An 18000-nucleotide genomic window follows, 5' to 3' on the forward strand; every position below is an offset into this window, starting at 1 on the left:
TCAGAGGAACAGACCAAATTGATATTTGGTTTTCCATAAAATCCAGGCAGAGTATACACAAGAACAGTACAACAGCTTCAGCAGCATGAGCTTTGGGTAGGAATTCTTCAGATTTGAGAAATGTATGCCAAGAAACAATGTTATCATTTTCAGGGGCTCTTCTTCCCATAGATGAAGATAGATGTAAATTAAATATTGGTATAGAATGGTCTAGACATCAAATTTGTAGTTAAAAGCTCTTGCTAGGGCATATAAACAAAGTATTTTCTTGATGCAGTTTTAGAAACTCACATGGTGCTGGCTGCTTAGACACTATTTAAAATTCAAGGATTTTTTTGATGAAAATCATGATTAGTGAACCTTTTGCTGTTGATCACTAAAAGAAATAGCAACTGTGACACATTAGTTGTACACGAAGAAGAAATACTGTTTAGTCATCTGGTTACACATGGAACAGGAAAGTGCAGATGACTAAAGGAGGGGAATTGTTGGTGGTTAGTCTGAAATGGTTGGTGGGCTCAGCACGATGAAAGCACAGCTTACCCAGATCTGCCTAAGATTAAGCAATACTTTATACTCAATGTACCATAGGCACCAGACAGGAAGCACTACATAAAATTTGTCATTGTTTCTTATTGTGTATACAATGGGGAAGAAATCCCTTCACTAAGAATGGCCATCATTCACAGAGATTTCACTACCCCGAGGAATAATGGAGCTTACAGTTCATTCATGCAATAGCTGTCCCATCATTATTTAAGAAATGCTTTGTGAAGGACTTTCTTTTGCAATACAACTGACATTTATAGACATTTTATAGTCATGTATTCAATGGTTTAAAAACCTGGGAACTGTAGTTTATTTTCACTGAGGGAGAATTTTCACAGCTGGTTGAATTTCTTTCAACAATAATTAAGAAAATCTAATGTACTAGAGCATGTAAAATATTAATTAAATTGAATGAGACAGGGACTAGTCCTTACATCTGTTCTTGCACTGAAGATTTACTGAGGAATAAACAAAGACTGGCTGTGATTTATAACTTAGTGGAAATTTCAGGGTTGGAAGAAATATAGGAATGAATTAATGCTGGAGGTAGGTGGAAATCTAAACTTTCTCTGGATTCACTTTTAGACAGTGATAGCACTGTTTACAACTTGCCTTTCCCCAAAAGAATTGTGTTAGAGGTACAGAAAAAAATAATCAGGTAATATTTAAAATCTTATTGATATGTGCAGTTTCTTAATAAATTTGCTACACATAATTGAACAAAAACATCCTGCATGTTCATATTGCCATGCCAAGCAAAATTCAAAAAGTAATTTGAAAGAAAATAAACTCTCGTAGTAGGGCTGTCGATTAATCACAGTTAACTCATGCAATTAACTCAAAAAAAAAGTGATTAATGGCAGTTTTAATTGCACTGTTAAACAATAGAATACCAATTGACATTTATTAAATATTTTGGATGTTTTTCTACATTTTCAAATATATTGATTTCAATTACAACACAATACAAAGTGTAACCTGCTCATATTTATATTATTGATTACAAATATTTGCACTGTAAAAATGATAAACAAAAGATAGTATTTTTCAGTTCACCTCATACAAGTACTGTAGTGCAATCTCTTTATTGTGAAAATGCAACTTACAAATGTAGCATTATTTTTGTTACATAATTGCACTCAAAAACAAAAAAGTGCCAAACTTTAGAGCCTACAAGTCCACTCACTCCTACTTCTTGTTCAGCAATCACTAAGACAAACAAATTTGTTTACATTTACAGGAGATAATGTTGTCCACGTCTTATTTACAATATCACCAGAAAGTGAGAACAGGCATTCGCATGGGATTTTGTAGCTGGTACTGCAAGGTATTTACATGCCAGATATGCTAAACATTCATATGCCCCTTCATGCGTTGGCCACCATTCCAGAGGATATGCTGATGATGCTCATTTAAAAAAAAAGTGTTAATTAAATTTGTAACTTAGCTCCCTGGGGGCTGTATGTCTCCAGCTGTTTTACCCACATTCTGCCATATATTTCCTGTTATAGCAGTCTTGGCTGATGACTCAGAACGTGTTGTTCATTTTAAGAACACTTTCACTGCAGCTCTGACAAAACACAAAGAAGGTATCAATGTGAGATTTCTAAAGATAGCTACAGCACTCGACCCAAGGTTTAAGAATGTGAAGTTCCTTCCAAAATCTGAGAGGGATGAAGTGTGGACCATACTTTTAGAAGTCTTAAAAGAGCAACAGTCCAATGCAGAAACTACAGAACCTGAACCACCAAAAAAGAAAATCAATCTTCTGCTGGTGGCATCTGACTCAGATTATGAAAATAACATGCGTCGGTCTGCACTGCTTTGGATTGTTATCGAGCAGAGCCTGTCATCAGCATGTCCTTTGGAATGGTGGTTGAAGCATGAAGGGACATATGAATCTTTAGCACAGCTGCACTGTAAATATCTTGCGAAACTGGCTCCAACAGTGCCATGAGAAGCACCCGTTCTCACTTTCAGGTGACGTGAACAAGAAGCAGGCAGCATGATCTCCTGCAAATGTCAACAAACTTGTTTGTCTGAGTGATTGGCTGAACAAGAAATAGGACTGAGTTGACCTGTACTCTACAGTTTTACCTTGTTTTATTTTTGAATGCCATTTTTTGTACATCATTCTACATTTGTAAGTTCAACTTTCATGATAAGATTGTACTACAGTACTTGTATTAGGTGAACTAAAAAATACTATCTTTTGTTTTTACAGTGCAAATATTTGTAATCAAACATATAAAGTGAACACTGTACACTTTGTATTCTGTGTTGTAACTGAAATCAATATATTTGAAAATGTAGAAAACATTCAAATAAATGGTATGCTATTGTTTAACAGTGCGATTAAGCATAATTATTGTTTTAAATCGCTTGACAGACCTATTTCTTAGGGAAATAGCTATCAGCCAGGATGGCTTATGTCAATGAGTGCCAAGATATGACAAGCTTTAAAAGCCCCTTCATTATAATATAAATACCAAACTTCCTGCTGATCATCTACTGTGTGCTGGCTATAACAGATTTGCCCATTTCACCCAAGCTGTTAACAAAACAAACCCACCGCATTTATGTGCTTGCTTGAAGATTATAGTGTGGTATGTTTTGGGGACTGTGTGCTGAGCCCACTGGCCAGTTGGCTACGCTGAGAGCTGACTAACCAGGCTCTAGCCTGCTATCCTTTGATCTCTAGCCCCTTTTGGATCCCTTCAAAACGGGGCAGGCTAATTCAGAGACAGCAGGGGTTTAAAAATCTTAAATGACCAGAGCTAGCGAACAGAGGAGTTTAGAGAGGGAGTATGAGAGGTAGATTCACTTAACAAACATACTCTAAACTTAGGCCAATAACCCACCCACCCCCAAAAACCATCAAATCCTTCAAGAGTAAAAATAATGCAGGCTGAAGTCCAGCAGCAGAGTGTGCGTTATCCAGTTCATTGCACTGAATGTAGTGTGTGATATGTATGCGTGCATGCAATGCAAGCAGCTCACGGTCCTCAGACACAGTACAGGCTCTTGAGACCAGAGTGGACGACCTGGAGAAGCTAAGTGAGACAGCTCCTCCTACATAGAGAAGACTTTCATGGACACAGTAGAGAGCAGTCCCACCCCCACTCTGATAGCCTCTGTGCTGTTAAGGAGAATGAAAGTCTCAGGGAAGGAGAGCATCAAGCTGGAACAGAAGGCAACAATCCCGTAGCTGGGACCTTCCTACCAACTGATGTCTTGGTATCCTCTTGCACTGAGGATACCTTTCCTGAGGAGGGAACCCTAGTTACTAGGAAGAGCCAGATACTAGTAATGGGAGATTCAATTATTAGAAATATAAATAGTTGTGATTCTCCCAGTCATCACAAACCCATGGTAAATTGCCTGCCAGGTGCAAAGTTTGCAGATCTCACAAGCCATCTAGACAGACTTACGTGCAGTGCTGGGGAGGAGCTGGTGGTTGTGGTACATGAAGGTACCAGTGACATAGGGAAAGGTAGGAGAGAGGTCTTGGAAGCCAAATTTAGGCTGCGAGGTAAGAGTAAAGTCCAGGATCTCTATGGTAACAGTCTCTGAAATGGTTCCAGTTCTACACTCAGTACCAGGAAGATACAGAACTGGAGGGTCTCAATGTGTGGATCAGATAATGGTGTACGAAGGAGGGTTCTAGGTTTACTAGGAACTGGGGAACCTTTTGGGAAAGGAGGAGCTTATATAAGAAGCATGGGCTCCCTCTAAACCAAAATGGAACCCGACTGTTACCATGTAACATTAAAAAGAAAATCCCTTACAATCTTTTTAAACTACAAGCTGAGGGAAAGCTGATAGGTGCAGCAGAGCACAAGCTTCAGGCAGAAACATCACTTAGGGATGAGTTTATTAAAGGGGGACCTCTATCCTAGTGGAGTAGATAGGAGAGAAATTGGTAAAGTACAGGTAGGAGCAGTGAAATGTAAGAATCCTATTTAAATATAACATAGGAAGGCCAGCAAACTGAATATTGACACAATGTACACATGCTTGTACACAAATGCTGGAAGTCTAGTTCACCCATCTTACTATTTAGAGGAACTTGCATTAAAGGAGGATATTGATATAATAATATGCATCACCGAAACTTTGTGGAATGAGGATAATCAATAGGACACAGTAATACCATCATACAAAATATATAGGAATGACAGAGTATGTCACACTTTCACTATATGTGAAAGAAAGCATAGCGTCAAATAAAGTAAAAATCTTAAATGAATCAAACTGTACCACAGAATTTCTACAGACAGAAATTTCATGCTTGAACAATAAGAGGATAGCAATAGCAATTTACTACCAACCACTTGACCAGTATGGTGATGGTGAAATGCTTAGGGAGATTAGAGAGGCTACAAAGGCAGAAAACACAGTAATAACAGGGGGGTTCAACTATCTCCACATTGACTGGGTACATGCAGGGGTGCTGGAACAATTTGTATAGTGAGAGCCATTGAATCAAACTGTAAACCCTATATATGATGGAAACCACTTCAAGTCAGAGGGTGCAGCAGTAGCACCCCCAGTTCCAACATCTATGGGTACATGTCACCTCAGGATGGGATGCAGAGGTAAAACTTCTAGACATTACTAGATAAATGACTGCTTCTTGGAGCAGTTAGTCCTGGAACCCACCAGAGGAGAGGCAATTTCTGATTTAGTCCTAAGTGGAGCACAGGATCTGGTCCAAAAGGTGCATATAGCTGAACCACTCCGTAATAGCAACCATAATGTAATTAAATTTAACATTCTCATAGGGGAAAAAATGCAAAAAGAAACCCACCACAACAGTATTTAACTTCAAAAAGTGGAACTATACGAAAATGAGGAAGCTAGTTAAATGGAAATTAAAAGGAACAGTCACAAGAGTGAAATGCCTTCAAACTGCATGAACATTAAAAACACCATAATAGAGGCTGAAACTCAATGTATACTCCAAATTAAAACAAAAACAAAAACAGTAAGAGAACCACAACAATGCCACCATTGCTAAACCGCAGCATAAAAGAGGAAATTAGAGGCAAAAAATTGGAAAGTCAAATCCTTGTGAGGAAAACAGAAAGGAGCATAAACTCTGGCAAGTTAGGTATAGGAAATATAAGGCAGGCCAGGAAAGAATTTGAAGAGCAACTGACTAAGGACACACAAACTAATTTCTTTAAGGACAGCAGAAGCAGGAAGTCTGCCAGTAAGTGGGGCCACTGGATGATTGAGGTGCTAAAGGAACACTCCAGGAAGACAAGACTGTGTTGGAGAAGCTAAATGAATTCTTTGCATCCTTCTTGAATATGGGGGAGATCCCCACGCCTGAGTCTTTCTTATTAGGTGACAAATCTGAGGAACTATTCCAGATAGAGGTGTCAATAGAGGAGGTTTTGGAACAAACCGATAAATTAAACAGTAATAAGTCACTAGGACCAGACGGTATTCACCCAAGAGTTCAGAAGGAACTCAAATATGAAACTGCAGAACTACTAACTGACATGTAACCTACTGCTTAATGAAATCAGACTGTACCAGGAGAGTAGGTAATGTAACACTGATTTAAAAAAAAAAAAAAAAAAAGGTTCCAGAGGTTACCTGGTAATTACAAGCTGGTAAGCCAAATTTCAGTACTAGGAAAATTGGCAGAAACAGAATTATCAGACACATAGATGAACACAAATTGTTGGGGAGGAGCCAACATGCTTTTGTAAAGGGAAATCAATCATTCCTCACCAATCTATTAAAATACTTTAAGGGAGTCAACAACCATTGATATAGTCTATTTGGACTTTCAGAAAGCTTTTGACAAGGTCCCTCACCAAAGCAAAACTAAGCAGTCATGCGGTAAGAGAGAAGGTCCTCTCATAGATCAGTAATTAGTAAAAAAGATAAGAACGAGTAGGAATAAATGCCAGTTTTCACAATGAAGTGAGAGAAACATTTTCATAAATGACCTGAAAAAAAGGGGTGAATAGTGGCAAAATTTGTAGACAATACAAAATTACTCAGGATAGTTAAGTCCAACGCTGACTGCAAAGAATTACAAAGAGATCTCACAAAACTGGGTGACAAAGAGGCAGATGAAATTCACTGTTGATAAGAGCACACTGGAAAACAAAATCCCAACAATACGTACAAAAAGAAAGATCTTGGAGTCATAGTTCTCTGAAAACATCCGCTCAATGTGCAGCAGCAGTCAAAAAAGCTAACGATGTTAGAAACAATTAGGAAAGAGAGAGATAATAAAACAGAAAATCTGGTAATGCCATCTTGGATACTGTGTGCAGTTCTGGTTGCCCTATTTCAAAAGAAGATACTAGAATTGGAAAAGGTACAGATAAGGGCAACAAAAATGATTAGGAGTATAGCACAGCTTCCATAACAGGAGAGATTAACAGATGACTAAGGGCGGACATGATAGAGGTCTATAAAATCATGAATGGTGTGGAGAAAGTGACTAATGACGCATTGTTTAGCCCATCACATACCACAAGTACTAGGTGAAATTATTACTCAGCAGGTTTAAAACCAACCTAAGGAAATACTTCTTCACACAACACACTGTTGACCTGTGGAATTCATTGCCAGGGAATGTTGTGAAGGCCAAAAAATGTAACTGGGTTCAAAAAGAATTAGATAAGCTCTTGGAGGTTAGGTCCATCAAAGGCTATTAACTAAACTGGTCAGGTAAGCAACCCCATGTTCCGAGTGTCCTTAAACCTCCAACTGCCAGGAACGGAGACCGGACAAGAGGATGGATCACTTGAAATTGCCCTGTTCTGTTCATTCCCTCTGAAGCATCTAGCACTAGCCACTGTCAGAGACAGGATACTAGGATAGATGGACCACTGGTTGGATTGAGAATGGCCACGCTTATTAAGTTCAAGGATCAATCTGGGGAGAATTTGGAGAAAAACAACAAAACTGTTTAAGTACTAGAGAAATTGGTTTATGAAGAAAGATTAAATGTGGGTTGGCTAAGTGAGGACTCTGAGCAGAATACGATAACTGTTCACAAGTATTTGAAGGGTGTAAACAAAGACAAATACTTTAGGGTTTTACAACAGTGTGTAATTAGGGGTAACGTGTTTGAAATTTTAAAAAATCAAGACTCAATAAGAGGAGAAAAACTGCCAGCGAGATCTATTAGACTGTGAAATAGCCTCTCTCAAGCAAAGTGGTGGAAGGACTAGAAATTTAGACAAAGCACTACGCAGTGTACCGTAGGGAACAATTCTTATTAGTAGGAGATAGACGAGATGGGCCAACAGGGTTTTTCCATCTCTCATTTCTATTATTTGTAGGGGAGCAGGTGTGACCGAACATTGTACATTACAATAATTGCAAAATGTTATATTTGGTCTAACACACAGAGGTTGTTAAATTTTCTCTCTTTTTTTCTTTTAAAGGCCTCTTCCTTATCTTAGGCTTGATGCTGTACCCTGCAGGCTGGGGCTGCCAGAAGGCAATAAGCTATTGTGGACATTATGCTTCTGCTTATAAACTAGGAGACTGCTCATTGGGCTGGGCCTTCTACACAGCTATCGGTGGCACTGGTCTGACATTCATCTGTGCCATCTTCTCAGCGCAAGCAGAAATTGCCACATCTAGTGACAAAGTGCAAGAAGAAATTGAAGAGGGGAAAAACCTTATCTGCCTCCTTTAAATACAATGGAAAAAAGATCAGTGTCTATTTTGCTTTTAAATGACTTGATAAAAGGATCCACATTGTGTGATTTAGCCTTATGCAGTCTAGCCTTGAACTACTGAAGCAACATTCTATCCCTTGCTGGGCGATGAGGACCAGAGAAAGGAGGATCTCAAGCGAAGAGAGTGTAGATACGTGGGAATTTTTGGTGTGACTACGTTGTCAGGACTCAGCAGAATATACAACTTGAGAGTGAGGCGGGGGAGTGTATATAGTGAACAAACGTTGTAATATACCTGACAATTTCTGATTTGATCAGATCGCATTCTCCACGTTGGTCACTTTGAAGGATCTGCATTAAAATAATAAAAGCCAGCACATTTCTACTATGTACAGGACTAGCCTATTTAATCAGGTTTTGTTTTCAAGGGCTTCAATCACTTGTGAACATTTTATTGCCATCTGGTTTGGTACTATAGTTAATATTGTGGTGCTTGTTGATGAGTTTTAAAATTACTTAAAGCACAACTGTTGGGTGTGGGTTTTTTAGATAATTAAATGCATGACAAAGAGAACAGGGTTGACATTAAGACCTTGCTAAAAGTGGTATAAACTGTAAAGAAAGTGAGGCAGGGGCTCATATTATTTAGTTTGTTCTGGCATGAAATATCAGTAACAAGTGGTAGATACATTATATTTTAGCAGCTAGATTTGAAGTTAAATTATTTTTGTTTCATAGCAGAGCCAGGGGAACTGTTGTTACGCTGGAGTTTACCTATATAAAATAAAAATGGTAGAAGTAATGCTTTAGTATCTAAATGTGTGAAACACTGAACTTTGGATACAAAAATGGTGTCTTTACTAGAAAATCCCAGGAATCCTCAATATTTAGGAAAAACATTATAGTCTCTCTGCAGCACAACTGACAGGGTTATTTTGTGAATGCCAACAAGTATTGACAGTGCCTCACTCTTCAGTAAAAATATGAACTGTATGTTGGGTTTACAGTTACAATATTTCTCTGTTTGCCAAAAGAAACCTCATTCCCAGTGTCTTGTGTCTCAGAGCCAGTTTAATCTGTAATAGACGTTCACCCTGCAGGAGGCAATGCCAAATTCTAAATGTTTGTGGGAAAACCTTTTCCCACTCTTTTTAACCAGATTTGGTATGGACCCATTTCCAGCACATCAGCAGAAGCAGAAATATGACTTGCCACGAGTGACATTCCTTTCCAAAACGCGTTCAGTTCAGTCATATTGTGTTGTTTCTCCAGTTACTGGAATTATCCTTGAGAGCAGATTAAAAGGATATCAGAAGAAAGAATACTGTACTGCCTTGGGGATGCATGAGCACAATCAAGGGTTTAATAGATAACTATTCACTTGATATTTGATTGGAAATTTTAATTTTATAACCGTTTATTTCATGGTTGTGGTGAAATACTAGCAGGCACTGAAGGCTGAGCCTATTGTTAGAAAGCTACACAAAACCACTAGAGGTGTCTGCAAGTTTATCCATTTTTCTGTACTGTTAATAATCAAATAACTTCTGCAGACAGAGAATATGATAAGCCTCTGGATTACATGAGTGATTTAGTGTAGAAAACAGCAAATTAGTAAGAAATGTGTGAAGGTTTTGTGTTCTTATTTTTGCTGTATCCCTCTAGCATGACCTAGAGCTGAGGGAAATGCAGCTTGCATTAACTATGCACAGTCTTACTAATATTATACCATTAAATGTAAAAGGTTTCTTTGGAGCACATATGGTCCCTACGCTTTTTGAATTCTTTATCTGCTCCTGTGGAAGTCTCTTTCCCAGGAACACTTCTTTAGAAATTATTGATCTGTGTGAGAGATTCTAGCGAGGGCCCAGGCTTCCACTCTAAAGGTTTAAAAAGACAATGTCGCTATCTTTTTAATAAATGGGTAGTTTGTAAACTCCAGTTGGTAATAATGCTGCCTCTCTAATAAGTTAAATCAATTAATTTTCTTTTTAAAGTGGAATAATTTTGTTCTGGTCTGATCCTGATAAACCAGACCTGTTACTTTGGACCCATTAAATTGATAGGTTGTAGTAGTGCTCCAGAATCAATGTGCTGGAGTAGCAGCCCCAGCCCCTGGAGTGCCATTTGTGAAGTGTCAGAGTCCCTGTTTTTCTCTGTAAATACAAATCCAAGCCCCCTACACAGCCGTGCTGCTGACACCTCTGTTCTCTTGTGCACATTCCCAATGTCAGGGCAGAATGATGTGGAGGGTCTTATGCTAGCCACAGGGCAAAACTTCCCCCTTAGTAATATTTATAATTTTATTTTTCACCACTGCATTGTGAGAACCGAGCCTTTCCTCTTGTTAACGCAGAATTCACACTTGAGGAACCTGTGTTTTCCCCCTCCCAATCCCATTGCACTCTTATACAAGATTTTAAAACGGGTAACTCACTTTTTCTTTTAAATATTTAACATAAAATGAAGCTATGGGCTGGAACCATTTATGTCAAGTGTCTGCACAAAGCAAGTTTTCTTTTTAAACAAATTATAACCACTTGCAAAAATTGGTGAGTTAGGGCAAAACTGTAGCCACAGCATCATAATGTGTCTTATTTGAAACTGTGCACCTTTGAAATATGTTTCCTTGTATATACAAAGTATACCTTACAAAGCACACGCTCCAAATTTTCAACCATATTATTTGTATGTGGCTGAATCCTATAAAAACCCCTGTAAGAACCCTCCACTTTAGAATACAGATGCAAAGTTATTGCTTGTTCTACAACTGCTACTACTTCAGAGGCCTCCCCCCATTGGAACAATACAAGCTGGGGCACTAGAACAACTGTGATATAGAACTTTAACTAGAAGGGGGTCTTAAGTGCTGTGAACAACACATGGAATTGGGTGAAGATAAATTATATTCTGTTTTTTTTGGAAGATAGTGTGCCAATGTTAAAAAAAAAAAAAATCACTGCCACCAAATCATGACACTCTCTTAATATAGTGTCACAAGTATGTTAAAAATCCAAGTACTACATTAATCAATGACAGATTACTGTTTTCAAAGGTGGTGTGCAATGCTTAACTGAACTGGTTTGGACCGTGTATGCTCCATGTATTGTGTGACTTAAAAAACCCCCCCAGTGAACAATGTATTATTAGGAGTCTTTATGTTAAGTCTTTACAGTGCTGAAAATATTAAATGTTGGGTTTTATAGTACTGTGCATAAAAGATATTTGTTTTGCATGTGTTTTTCTGAATTTGTAAGGGAAGTGGACCAGCTTCTATTACTGTACTAATACAACATCAAACTTTTTTTGCCTCTGTCTTCACAAACAAGGTCAGCTCCCAGACTGCTGGACTGGGCAGCACAGTATGGGGAGGAGGTGACCAGCCCTCCGTGGAGAAAGAAGTGGTTCGGGACTATTTAGAAAAACTGGATGAGCACAAATCCATGGGGCCGGATGCGCTGCATCTGAGGGTGCTAAAGGAGTTGGCGGATGTGATTGCGGAGCCATTGGCCATCATCTTTGAAAACTCATGGCGATTGGGGGAGGTCCCGGATGACTGGAAAAAGGCTAATGTAGTGCCCATCTTTAAAAAAGGGAAGAAGGAGGATCCGGGGAACTACAGGCCAGTCAGCCTCACCTCAGTCCCTGGAAAAATCATGGAGCAGGTCCTCAAGGAATCAATTATGAAACACTTAGAGGAGAGGAAAGTGATCAGGAACAGTCAGCATGGATTCACCCAGGGGAAGTCGTGCCTGACTAACCTAATTGCCTTCTATGATGAGATAACTGGCTCTGTGGATGAGGGGAAAGCAGTGGATGTGTTATTCCTTGACTTTAGCAAAGCTTTTGATACGGTCTCCCACAGTATTCTTGCCGCCAAGTTAAAGAAGTATGGGCTAGATGAATGGACTGTAAGGTGGATAGAAAGCTGACTAGATCGTCGGGCTCAACGGCTCCATGTCTAGTTGGCAGCCGGTTTCAAGCGGAGTGAGTGCCCCAAGGGTCGGTCCTGGGGCCAGTTTTGTTTAATATCTTTATTAATGATCTGGAGGATGGTGTGGACTGCACTCTCAGCAAGTTTGCAGATGACACTAAACTGGGAGGCGTGGGATCAGATACAGAGGGACCTAGACAAATTAGAGGATTGGGCCAAAAAAACCCTGATGAGGTTCAACAAGGACAAGTGCAGAGTCCTGCACTTAGGACGGAAGAATCCTATGCACTGCTACAGACTAGGGACCGAATGCCTAGGTAGCAGTTCTGCAGAAAAGCACCTAGGGGTCACAGTGGACGAGAAGCTGGGTATGAGTCAATAGTGTGCTCTTGTTGCCAAGAAGGCTAATGGCATTTTGGGCTGTATAAGTAGGGGCATTGCCAGCAGATCGAGGAACGTGATCGTTCCCCTTTATTCGACATTGGTGAGGCCTCATCTGGAGTACTGTGTCCAGTTTTGGGCCCCACACTACAAGAAGGATGTGGAAATATTGGAAAGAGTCCAGCGGAGGGCAACAAAAATGATTAGGGGTCTGGAGCACATGACTTATGAGGAGAGGCTGAGGGAACTGGGATTGTTTAGTCTCCAGAAGAGAAGAATGAGGGGGGGATTTGATAGCTGCTTTCAACTACCTGAGGGGGGGTTCCAAAGAGGATGGAGCTCGGCTGTTCTCAGTGGTGGCAGATGACAGAACAAGGAGCAATGGTCTCAAGTTGCAGTGGGGGAGGTCTAGGTTGGATATTAGGAAACACTATTTCACTAGGAGGGTGGTGAAGCACTGGAATGCTTTACCTAGGGAGGTGGTGGAATCTCCTTCCTTGGAGGTTTTTAAGGCCCAGCTTGACAAAGCCCTGGCTGGGATGATTTAGTTGGGAATTGGTCCTGCTTTGAGCAGGGGGTTGGACTAGATGACCTCCTGAGGTCCCTTCCAACCCTGATATTCTATGATTCTATGATCTAATCAACTCAACAGGTCATACTCAGTGACTGGCATAGATGGACGATATGGTAGGAAGAAACAAACCAAGACTCTTTGCTTGCTCAGGGTTCTGTTTTTCTAACAAGTGATAAAATGGCTTTATTATTACATACAGATTTTCTTAATGGAGTTTTAAAATGTGACCCACTCATTAAGTTTGATGGCTGCTGTTCCTGAATTTCAGTTCCACCAGAACAGTGACCTTCCCAAGACATTCTATGAAAATCATTTTTCTTTTGTCAGCTTCAGGCATGTTTAATTAGTTTAATGATGGGCCATATAGCATAACTGCTTCTTAATGTACATGTACTGCTTAGATGCAAGGAATGTTTGATGTGGCATTTTTAAAAAAACGGTCTAGCTCACTCAAAATTGTAACATACTAACTTTGTAAATTTTTTTAAAGATAGAAATGTTCTTTAAACATCTGTGGTTTGATCACCTTTGTAAGCATATATTCTGTAAAGTGCCATAGTTCTTTTTGGAGTATAGCATATTTAAATATATATACACAAATTTATGTGAGATGTGCAATAACAAGTTTTTTTTGGTTTTTTTTATTAATGTGATGTGCTTTAAAAAGGGACTGCCAAGTGAAGCGTGGCTGGAGTTTTGTTTTTGGACCAATGTATTGCTACTTTGGAGTAATGCTATAGAATCTGTAGAGGAAATAGGATAACATTGATTGTAGTTTAAAGGTTTATCTAAAATCTCTTTTCTCAATTCATTTGAAATACTCAGATCTGGGTAATCCAGGCCTGATTTATTTATAGCCTTAATTTCAACTGTGAAGTTGCACACCTGCACCATAATCTAACAACTAGGGGTACGTCTTCACTACCCGCCGTAGCGACGGGTAGCAATCGAGTTATCCGGGATCAATATATTGCGTCTCGTTAAGACGCGATATATCGATCCCCGAACGCGCTCACCGTCAACTCCGGAACTCCACCAGAGCAAGCGGCGGTAGCACAGTCAATGGGGGAGTCGCGGCCGTCGATCCTGCGCCGTGTGGACCCCAGGTAATTCGATCCAAGATACTTTGACTTCAGCTACTCTATTCACATAGCTGAAGTTGCGTATCTTGGATCAATCCCCCCCCAGTGTAGACCAGCCCTAGGAGTTGAAAAGTTCAGCAGTGCTTGATAATGTCCCTCAATGTGCTCTATAGACTACTAGGCACTGAATCAACATTGCTACTAAGCTATTAGCTACAGTCTGGTTCTAGTACCATCTTTTTGCCTAACGAACACAAGCACCTCTCGGTCTGGGGAATTTCAAATAAATCATTTACATTTTGTATTAGTATTCAACGTCAGAGTTTCCCAGTTTTAAATGAAGAAGTCACATTTTCTTTGAAGCTAATGGTGGGGGAAGCCTACTACAGCAGGAGTCATCATTGGCTCTGTAGTGAAGGCAGTGCCCCACCAACCAACAGGGCAGTAATGCGGGGCTGTAACTGTATATGATACAAAAACCTGAATAGGAATGTAGGCTGTGGCTAATCACCTATCCATCATTTGTTTGTGCTACTGCTGTTGAGTGACCAGTGCTTTGTGTAATGTTTTTCAGCACTGACTAGGTACCCAGTAATGTCTGTTTTTATTATCTAAAGCTGACTTATAATGGAGTTTGTAAACTAAATTCTTATTAACACAGATCTGGACTATCTTAGTTTGAACATGGTTGGTTATTTTAAGGCTGATCAAGGTGCATACATTAAGGGATTTATACTTAGAAAATTTACATTGAGAGAGATTTTGCAGTGATTGTGACACTATATTGCCACTTACGTATTGATCACTAAGCAGCTGATCTTAATGCAACTTGTATAAAAGACTGTTACAATTTAAAAGTGATTTTATAATTAAATATAGCTCTAACAACTAATGTATCTGCATGGTAAAACCAGCATGGTTTCTGTTTAGTGGTAGGAAGAGTAAGAAAAGTAGGTTTTAAGGCATGTGAAAAACTGACCAATTGTGTGTGTAATGGCTTTTACATACTATGATACTAAAGCACTTATTTTTTCTCATCCATAGACTTCAAAGCACTTTATAAAAGGAGGGTAAGTTGCGAAATCATTAGAACTGGCAACAGAACCCAGGCTTAATCACTCCCAGTATAGTGCTGCTGAACACAATGGCCGTCTGTTAACAGTTTTCTTACACTAAATGTTTGGTGTTAGAAAACTGTTAAGGCTTTTAATTGCACTACCTTGTGCTATCACCTATTTTAAACCAGTTGGGTCCATTTATTTTACTTGAAAAGCCAGACCTGGCTGAAAAGGTAAACATTTCTAATTCTGCAACGTGACAGGACTCTCAAGCCTGGGGTTTAGCTCCTTAGAACCTGATGCTATTTCCACAGCTCTTAGAAATGATGAATCCAGAATTGATAGCAAGGTAGCTCCCAACTCAGCCGAATCCCCTATTAGATATTACATTATCCCTGTAGAGATGTTAAGGGATATAGATAACCATAGATATGTCTGCTTCCTTTTTATGTTAATTTGAGAAACAAAACAACCTCTGTCCCCAAAATATTTCATCTGCTGACTGTACACTGGCTTGATGTCTGTAAATAAAACGAATACATTTTTCAAAAGAGGTGGTATATAACTTTAACCTAAGGTTAGTGGAGGGGGAAATTTGCAATTCAGAGCCCAAAACTCCCTCAAAAGGTTGGTACTAACATAAGATTTCATTATATATTTGAGTGCAAAATTAACTCTCTTGCCTGTGGAGCCATAGACTGGTGCTGCCGTAACACATGTTGGTGTCTGTCTCATTCCACCTCTTGGACAAGCTGAACTTTATTATATACCTTTAAATAGGCTCATTATGTTCTGCCTGTTCATCTATCTGCACCTAAGATGGCATTCCAAACCTTTGAGCAACTGTAAACCCCTTCCTTTTAAAAATATTAAAAACCTGCCTGAGAATTGACAGGGGGAGAAGGGTTTTGAAGATGTTGGTATTTACGTGGCAAAGTAATTACATTAAAAAAACCCTTTCATATTGCCTATGGAAGCTTTTCCTTGAATACTTGTGCCTTCAGAGCAATGGTCCCAGAGTGAACTTCACCTAACAGAAAAGTGACAAAATCCATGCTATAAATGCATGGCCATTAGCCACCTTTAGCAATACTCAGAGACAGTAATGAGATGTAAATTCAGTTGGCCTGGCTGGGAAGGGTAGCAAAAAAGAGAAAAAGCCATGTCAATCCAGCCAATTCCAGAACATGTCATTAAAATGAAAAGATGTAACACCTCTTCCTTCTATTTTGAGCAAAGAATCATGCATACCCTCACTGTCTCATTCTTCCCTGAGAAACATCAAAAAGACATGCCATGGAGACAACAGCTCTTCACCAATACTATCGAAAGTTCCCAATTGCACTGCCAGCACCCAAGGCATGGGCCAAGAAAGACAACCGCAAGTAAAGTGTGGGCCAAGAATGCCAATGCACAGGTAATTAATACTCATTTCACTAGGCTGGTGTCAATTTTATTTATGTACCCTCTTAGCAGCTTCTGCAGCAAGGCTAAAAATTAACACTTTGAAATTGCCAGACTCAGCTTAGCTGAGGATTCCAAGAGCAACAGTGGCAAATTTGCAGATGCCTAAAGTGTTCTGAGCCAGCTGATCACCATAACTGATGCATCTCTATCCACCTAGCTCTGGCAGTAAAACCCTCTAATCCAGAGAAGTGCTCCCTGCAGCCCAGGGACAGACACCAATAGATTAAGGGTACAAGACAGTACAGAAGCTGTATTCCAACTCTGTTCTAGCTGTGGGCTCGATGGTCAGTCACTCCAGCATAATATCCAACTTCAATATCAAAAATTTGCATCCCATTTCCCTATTCAGGATGTGAAAGTTTCCTTAACTAACTGAAAACAGCAATATTATGCATAAACAGCCCATAGGCAGAAGCCAGCACAAACATACAGAGACTGCTCTTGCCAATGTCATGTACATGAATTCCTTGCTTTTGCTTTAATAGGTGGTGTTATAACAAAGTAGTACAATGAACCATGTTACTGTAACACTTTACCATAACCAGTCATTACCTGGGGACGGGTATTATGAAACAGGACATATACTATATGACTAACACAAAAGTAAGAAAATATGAAAAAGTTTTAGCTAGTAACTGCCTATGCTTCTGTTAAGAATTGGCATTGGGAACAGTTTTGTTCTGGAACAAAATTGAATGCTTGCAGAGCTGTGCTTCCATAGACTTCAAATATTTCTCAAACGTGTCGTGATTTCCATTTCAGTACCAATCCATACCTAAGCTATTATCCCACTATTGAAGTAAAAGATATGCACTGTTTCCTTTGTAAATTCATCTCATTTTTCTCCAGAGCAAAGACGCTCACCTATGTGCAGGGTCAGAAGTGTCTCAGACAGAAACCCTCACAAAAGCTAATACATGTTTTATTTATTATTGAAATTTAATTTTCTTCTTTACTTGTTGGAGGGAAACATTAAACAGACATGTCTCTCAATTATCTCTGTTCCATTCTGCCCTGTGCTTGATTTGTGAGTGGAATGTTTTCTGTTCAGGCTCATTTATTTAGAGTCAAACTGCATTCACCTTACCAAGCCAGCTAGGACTGGGACACTGAAGAGTAAAACACATATTAGGTTCCCATAAGACAGACACCTCCCCACCCCAATAAATGTCTTGAGAATTGACAACTTTTTTTTAAACAGACATTTAAACGTTTCTTATTAAGAATACATGTCCACATGGTTGCCAGCAATAAACAAATAGTAGTATGGAACTATTTTGACCATATTCTTCCT

At 39.4% G+C, this 18000-nt stretch overlaps 1 protein-coding gene across 1 annotated transcript in view; it reads left to right on the forward strand.

Annotated features, from left to right (window-relative positions):
• Positions 1-8227, forward strand: part of LHFPL2 (LHFPL tetraspan subfamily member 2) — a 33833-nt gene extending 25606 nt beyond the window's left edge. The window contains exon 2 of the mRNA XM_065407064.1: positions 7971-8227. Within this exon, the coding sequence (XP_065263136.1) occupies positions 7971-8227 (257 nt within the window). The remainder of the gene's footprint in view (positions 1-7970) is intronic.
• The last annotated feature ends 9773 nt before the right edge of the window (positions 8228-18000 follow it).

This window comes from Emys orbicularis, chromosome 6, assembly GCF_028017835.1.
Source record: "Emys orbicularis isolate rEmyOrb1 chromosome 6, rEmyOrb1.hap1, whole genome shotgun sequence".
Classification (NCBI taxonomy): Eukaryota; Metazoa; Chordata; order Testudines; family Emydidae; genus Emys; species Emys orbicularis.